Source organism: Dipteris shenzhenensis, chromosome 24, assembly GCF_047967505.1.
Source record: "Dipteris shenzhenensis isolate YYH24624 ecotype China chromosome 24, Dip_SZ_1.0, whole genome shotgun sequence".
Taxonomy (NCBI): Eukaryota; Viridiplantae; Streptophyta; class Polypodiopsida; order Gleicheniales; family Dipteridaceae; genus Dipteris; species Dipteris shenzhenensis.
The window spans coordinates 15,828,156-15,835,771 of NC_141619.1; the positions used below are offsets into that span (position 1 = coordinate 15,828,156).

General features: G+C 42.7%; 1 protein-coding gene across 1 annotated transcript; it reads left to right on the forward strand.

Moving 5' to 3' along the window:
- The first annotated feature begins 2,689 nt into the window (after nt 1–2,689).
- Nucleotides 2,690–4,294, forward strand: LOC147886275 (uncharacterized). Its single transcript, XM_087395924.1, has 3 exons — nt 2,690–2,880; nt 3,263–3,581; nt 3,731–4,294. The coding sequence occupies exons 2-3, from the start codon at nt 3,348–3,350 to the stop codon at nt 3,824–3,826; spliced, it is 330 nt and encodes a 109-aa protein (XP_087252050.1). The 5' UTR covers nt 2,690–2,880; nt 3,263–3,347; the 3' UTR covers nt 3,827–4,294.
- The last annotated feature ends 3,322 nt before the right edge of the window (nt 4,295–7,616 follow it).

Consider the following 7,616-nt stretch of genomic DNA (forward strand, 5'->3'; position numbering starts at 1 on the left):
GGACCACCTTTTCCCATTCCCATCCTATTTTTTCCCATGTGCTAAGCCCCTAAGATGTGTTTCAACCTTTGACCCTCGATTAGCTAGATATCTCTTTTGATGTGCTTGGCTATCTAGGATGTGAAATCTTATGAAGTTAGACAAGCATGAGTATAGTGATTGTTTACTGCCAATGAGCCCGGTTCCATAAGCGCTTCCACATTCATGACACCAAACATGGATTAAAGGCTTATCGTTGACATCTTTTGTAATGAGCTCAAACTTGTCATCTCTTAGCAGTTGCCGCTTCCTCAACTTTTTGAGAACCTTCTCACATTGAGCATGCCAAGTTTGAAGAGCTGATTTTGAAACCAAAATACTCTTAAGCATGCTATTTTCATACACTTGCCCACCATCACCTTCAAGATTATGCTTCCTATGGTCACCTTCTTCACTTTCATTCACATGAGTAGCTTAAATGGCTTCATCTGAGATTCTACACACATGCTTTGAAGGCTCACTCTCATCAAGCATGTGTAATACTCTCTTTACACCAATGCACTTGTTCTCTACTTGCTAATGCTCTTCTTGAATTTGGTTTAGAGTGCAAAGCTCATCATCATCATCTTCAATGACAAATTGGAAAGCATCACTAATAATGCCATCTTGCATAATCTCTTTGCGTACTGCACTATAAGTACAATCCCCCATGACTCTAACATAACCCAACAACTTCTTATCACAAGGCCCATGATCAATCACCTTTATGTGAGCCTTTGATGCCACAGGTAACCAACCATATACATTCAAAAATCATCAATAGATCATGAGTGATCATCCAATATCTTAATCAAACAAATGCGGTGGTTGGCATCAATGCAATCCATTAACGATAGTAAATGATAAGGATAAGTACCTCAGCAATTATTCCAAACAAATAAAATATTAAATAGGTGACATAAGATCTAAACAAGGCTCTACCATTAATCTATATCCTTGGTTGTCTTGTTTTAAAAGTTTGTTGGGTGCAGGAAGCAATGGAATGGGAGTGGAGTGCAAGGGAGCAAGCAACAAGTTGAAGAAAATAAAAAATTGCTCAAATGGATAATGAGGAAATACAAAGGGATGGCCTATATGGCCCCCCAACTCAAACATATGGTTGACCAATGAAGTCAAATCTACGAGTTGACCTCTATTCCAAGAGGAGTATGTGCACTGCTAGAAGCATATGGCACAACACCCCACATTGGCTGCTCTGTATGTGTGGGCGGCTGAAAGAGAGGCAACAATGTATCAAATATATATGAGGCATGAAAAGCTTATAATATATGAGAAGGATATGTTAATTTGGTAAAAATTCAAAGCTAACTTTGAGAAGGCTTTAGGGCTCACATTCTATCTAGGTATGAGTCGTGAAATCCCTTAAAAAGCCTTGCGGCCATTCAACAGCAACCAAGAGGCATGGGACGGAGATTAAAGAATCTAAAGAGGTGGTAGACGAGAGAATACGCCGCAGCTTGAATCTCCGGAGGCTTGTTATATCTCCGAATTCATCAGCAACGGCACCGATGTTATACTTATACCGTCAAATGTTACAATAACTCAGCGTCGCAGAAACAATTGATCAGCCTCTACACACACTTCTTCCAGCAACAAAAGGTGCTGTTATAGTGTGAAGTAACGGTGCTCAGATCGATCGTAAATAACATCACATGACATATACTCGCGTAGCCACATTGGTCAAATCCATGTACGTAATAATATCTGTCACTGATGTCCGGCTCTCAAAACATGATAACAATAGCAAGCAGCAACCGATATACGGCTAACACAAGCAAGCTCGGAGTCGCAAAAAGAACTGATGGTCGGCCTCTATCCACAGTTCTTTCACCTTCGAACAAGCGTTGCAACTCTACGACCCTAGCAACAACCACTGCGCCTATAGTGTGCAGCACGGTACATATACTCACGGAGCACCATTTTTTAAATCCACCGTACAATTGCAACAAACAGTCAATTATGCGAAACGATAGCAAGCACATATTGGTACACACTTCCCAGCAACGCGTTCAGCAACGTAACGGAAAAAATTTACCGACGAATTCCCCCGTTCGGCAACGTTAGAAACTAACAACAAAACTTGAAATAGGACAACACAAATTCTTGGTTCACGAACGTGGCAGTAAGAAGTACTAGTAATTGTACTTGCTGTTACAAGTTGCTACGTATACTCTTTTTCATGTGCATGAAGGTGCTCTTTCAACAACAGCGCGCTGACAAATCCTCAGAAGGATATCTACGTGCAATCGAGGAGGCTCCTCGCTCGGGACTCCGTCCAATTGTTCGTGGCGATCATGCCCCTCTTTGGCTGAGGATCCCTCTTCATGACATGCCGGATGATCGGCTCACACACAAAAGGCTATCATCAATGCAGTAAAGTTGAATCACGAAGATTGGACTTAAAATGCTTACTTTGTGTTTGTACTTTTGGATTGTCCTTCATGAGCTGAATCAGAATAAATGGTCGCCCTGGGCAACACCAAAAGCATGGTTAGTAAATGCGCGCATGCTTTTACGCACCATTTGCAGTGCATGTCGTTACTCGTGGTCCATCAAGTGAAACCTCTTTCCGATTCCGAATCCCCGCCGACATTAGTATGTTTCCCGACCGTTTTGCCCGTGCTTTAGGTTCAACCAATGAAGCTTTCTTTCTTTCAACGATAAACGCCCTCAAAGTTGCTTTCCCTTCCCTATATATATTTGTCTCTTATCCCAACCGTTTTCATTGCAACCGTTTTCATTGTGCTATCGGTGATTCGGTCTTATCATCACTCCCTCTTTCCTCCATTCCTCTCCCTCCCTTGGCCTGCTCACTTCAATTCGCTAGGCTTTAGTCCTTCGGTAAACCTCCTTTTGCAGGCCTCGTTAGACTATTGGTGTCTGTTTTCCACCGCTGTAGTCCTAATTTCATATACGGTAGTGCTACCCGTAGATGTTCTAGTCCTACGAAAGTCTTGCAAAGCGAGTTGCTCTGTGGTGCTTGCAGCCTCAAAATTGCTAAAAGCCATCGAACATAGAGCAGGATCCGTCACGTCGCTAACATTATTAGAATATGTGAGAGCGAGACAGAGAGAGGCGGTAACATGTGTTTCTATAAGTCGATTGAGGAAACTCCTTTAGGGCTTAATAAGATTCTTTCCGTTGAAAGATTTCTTGGCATATTGGTGAATCGAAGTTGCTGGTTGTGCTTTACATGGTAGTGCGGTTTGCTGGCTGTGAATAGGCACATCACACTCCGACATCAGATTTCCGACAGCACATTCCGAGTAGAGGCAGTCTACAAATCATTTCAATCGAACGAGAAGCCAATGGGTAACAGTAAGGCGTCGAATCCTTACACGCCGAAGAACGAATTGAACGTGCTATCAGCTGACATATCTGTCCGTGTCTGTGGGGACGACGTCTTTATCACTCTGAACGCTCCAAAAAAGAAAGGTCTTTGGCCGGGAATTATGCAAGCTCTTCTCGAAAATGATATAGAAGTTGTCAATGCCACTCTATCGTCCAATAGCGAAACTGAATTTCACTGCATCCACGCCAAGGTAAGGCATATAGTCTTGTAACAGCAAAGGTGTCTTTTAAAATGCTGAATGTGCGCTTACAAACTTTTAGTTGTACGAAGTTTAGCCTTCCTGCTTCTCACCTTCACGACTGGTCCTTGGGTAACTGTTTATACGGTGTATCGATGCAGTTGGCAGCGACATCTGCTTTGGTGAAGGACGATCTGGAGAGAATTTTCGAAGATTTGCTCATGGCTGAGCTGAGAATCAAACCCTGCAGGCTTTAAGGACAGGTATTTTACGACAAAACAGCTAATTTCTGAAGCTCTCGTGGGTCCACGCTGCACGGCCGCGAGGATTCAGGGACGGGATGTTGCACCTTCTGCAACAAAGTTTGCTTATGACGATGTTCGAACGCCTGCTAACTTTCTGAGTCCCGGTCATTTGAATACAAGTTACATTTCGCACCCAAAAAATGTCGCACTGAATCTGCCGTGAGAGTTAAAAGAAAGTGGATCTTCTTACATGTATACCACTGAGCATTCTGTATGCTCAACTTATTATCCACCCACGAGGCATCAAGACAGCGATACCCGTCTCACTAAGCACAATATATTATGCAGGTTATGTACATTTCTCTCGCGCTTCTGCTTTCAAAGGCTTTGCCAAAAAAGCTGTCGCAATGGAAAATGATGTATGAATGGCGGCTGAATGTCGGTTTAATTGCTTAGGATATAGCTCAAGCAATTGTTTGCGAATGGAAACTGAATGCGAGGCATAGATGCTCGTGTGTTGATTGCTTACTTTAGCTCTTGCTTTCCAAAGTGTTAAACAAGTCAGAGTGTATGTGAGAATCTGCATATTAGTGTGGAATAAATGTAGTCTTAAAGAATGCAATTAACAATTCACGGCGAGTTGAAAATAACTGTCTAACGATAACAGACCCGCATGTCGAAGGAGCTTTGATGCGATCCAATTAATCGATTAGGCCCTGTCTTAAGCAGCTACAAGAGATCTACCACGCCCACCCCAAATCAGTGCTTAAATTTGCTGCACACCTCTAGGCTTCATAAAAAATTCAGTGAAGTCTTTGAAAAAAATTGAAGCTTCAAAATGAAGATGACACTCCGTATAAATCCCATTTTAAGCTGAAGATGACAATTGCATAGACTCCGAGACTAATGCCAGGCCCTCGAGATTCTAGAGAAGGCAGACTCACATTATTTGTTATACATATTAGTAGTATAGTAGATAAATTCTAACTACTAACTATATGTATGTACATTATATGTTGAAGTCTTGGAGAATTGCTTGAGCTTCATGAATGCTACGCTGGTGAAATTCTTGGGAGTCATATGAAGCCCAAAATTCTAATGAAGCTCAATCTGCGCAAATTTAAGCATTGCCCCAAATCCCCTTAAGCAGTCGTTGTTTCCATTTGATTTCTAGCTCTTTCTAGCTATGCCGAAGGTTCAGACTATGAATACAACCACAAACAAGCGATGGTGTTGAAACAACGTCCGCTGTGCCACCCTTAAATGCTTCTCGCGACTAACTTACTTTACCAAAAAGCGTTTTTGTCATTAAAGAAATCTTCTCTCTCTATATCTATCTATATTCCCTTATTTCTAAAGTGCTACGTGTTGCTCACAACCAATGCCACGTGTCATATTTCATTATAGTACAAGACATTTTCAAGAGAGTTCTCTGCCATCTTCGGTTCCTCCATGGCTCCCTTTCCCCTTACTTTCGCTGTTGCTAGCGATGGCTCCAGCCATTGCATGCTCTAAAGTCTTCAACCGCATGCCATCACGCAATATTCTTAGCCTCTCCAAATACAATGTGGGTTTCATTGCATTCCAACCCCCCCCCCCCCCCTTAACTACAAAACTAGGTAGAAATGGCATCCTCAAAGTGCAATTTTTACATTATTAAATGGCACTTTCATGCCAACATTTCCACATGCTCCATTTTCTGAAAACGACAACCAAAATTGCCATATATTTTTGCCATTTTTATGTATGAAATATCAACTAAAAGTGGCATATATTTTTTTCGTTTTTAATGTATGAAATGGCGCCAAGCTTTGTTTAACTGGCCCTAGATTTGAGGTTTAAGGTGAAAGAAATGGCGAATATAGGATATAAAAGTCACAATTTCTTACATTGGAAATGGAAAATTCCACACCCTCACCCCTTCCCCCCTTCACCATTCCTCGCTCCCTCTCCCATGCACCCACACCACATGTTGCAAGAGGAGGAGGAGGGAAAAGGAGGAGGAGGGAAAAGGAGAGGAGGGGAGAGGAGAGGAGCAACGTGAGAAAGAGGAGGGGAGGGGAGAGGAGAGGTAGCATGAGAGAGAGAGAGAGAGAGAGAGAGAGAGAGAGAGAGAGAAAACAAGACTTAACCCCCACCACTGAACAAAGAGCATGTGATTAGAGATGGTTGGGTGCCTAAAATACTACCTTGCAGGTAATGAGTGATTAGAGGTGAGTACGCTTTATGATTTACGTATGTGGTAATTACTACCATCTTCATTCGGTGGTGGCCACCAGTGGTGGCATCTAAGATTACCAGCCACGGGTTGGTATTTAGTTACCAACCACCGAAGTGGCCCACAATTACTCGCCTACTAGTTAGCACCACTAGGCTACGCATGCATGATTACTATGAGTGCTGTAAACTACCAGTCTCATCAAGGTTGCATGCCTAGTACAGTGCATGGTAATGAGTGATTAGAGATGATTAGGCTTCATGATTTACTTTTGTTGTAATTACTTCCCGGTGGTGGTGGTTCTCATGAGCCCCATCTATTATGGAGGCTAAGATTCCACTGGGTTGGTACTAGATTACCAACCACCTTATTAGCCGGCAATTACTCACCTACCAATTACCACCATCGGGATTGCATGATCATTGGAGGGCAGTTAATTACCAGTCACGAGCTTGCATGCTCAGTAGAGTACTAGAGGGCATGGTAATGAGTGATTAGAGGTGATTATTTATGTTTGTGGTAATTACTACTTGGTGGTGGTGACTCTCATCAACCACATTTTTTGCGTCTAAGATTCCACCAAGCTGGCAGTTATTACCAACCACTGCAGTGGCCTACAATCACTTACATGCCGAGCACTTGCTTCATGATTACCAGCCACATCATAGTTAATTGCCATTTTTCGTTTGGGGACGTGGTGCCTAATATTCCATCTGATTGGCAGTTAATTACCAAGCAGCATGGTGTCGTGCAATGAACATCGTTCCTTCGGGTCTCCAACCACCAAGTGGCTTGAACTTTATAATATATAAGGTTCATGGAATTTGGTATTTTGCAATGTTGCTCTCATCTGCTGCTGCTCTGCTACTTTGCTCCACACACCCTCCTCCAGCTCTCTTCCGTCCCTTTGCTCCACGCTCTCTCTTCCAACTCTCATCCACTCCACCAATCATCTTCGCCATGCCTATTGTGACTACTACCACCCCTCGGGGGGTTCACCTCATAAAAATTTAGTATACCACATGCCTTCAAAAAGAGGGGTATTTTAATTTAGCTTTCAAATAACAAGATGACTTTTTTAATTCAACTTTAGAGAAAAATCATTTAGATCATAAGTAAAGAGGGGTGACTTTATTAGGGGGAAAATGTTATTGAGTGGTTTTTAAATTACCTCTTGCATGCACGTGATATAGAGGGTTTCTAAGTAGTGCACCCGAGTACCACCCCTCAATGCAACATGATCCCAATGTTATATGCCTTCTTGTATAAGGTGATTGTGTTGCACTCAGTAGGACTGGAAATGCTGGCTCTTTTGAACACCCTTTGTTCCCTTGGTCGATTCCCCCCACATCTGCATGTCACCAGCTTAGGTGAAATCTCAGCTGGTGTGGGGTTGGGGTGGTTTAGAGTCTGTACTACCGACTCCTGGGGGGTGTTTAGAGTACCCATCATGTATGTGTATAACTCCCCAGAAGTGGGAGGGTGGCCCAAAATGTTATATAACTCCCAAAAGATGGCATATCAAAGATCAGAGGAGGCTGAAGAGCTTCCTGGCCACATGATGAACTGAAGAAAAGAAAAGAA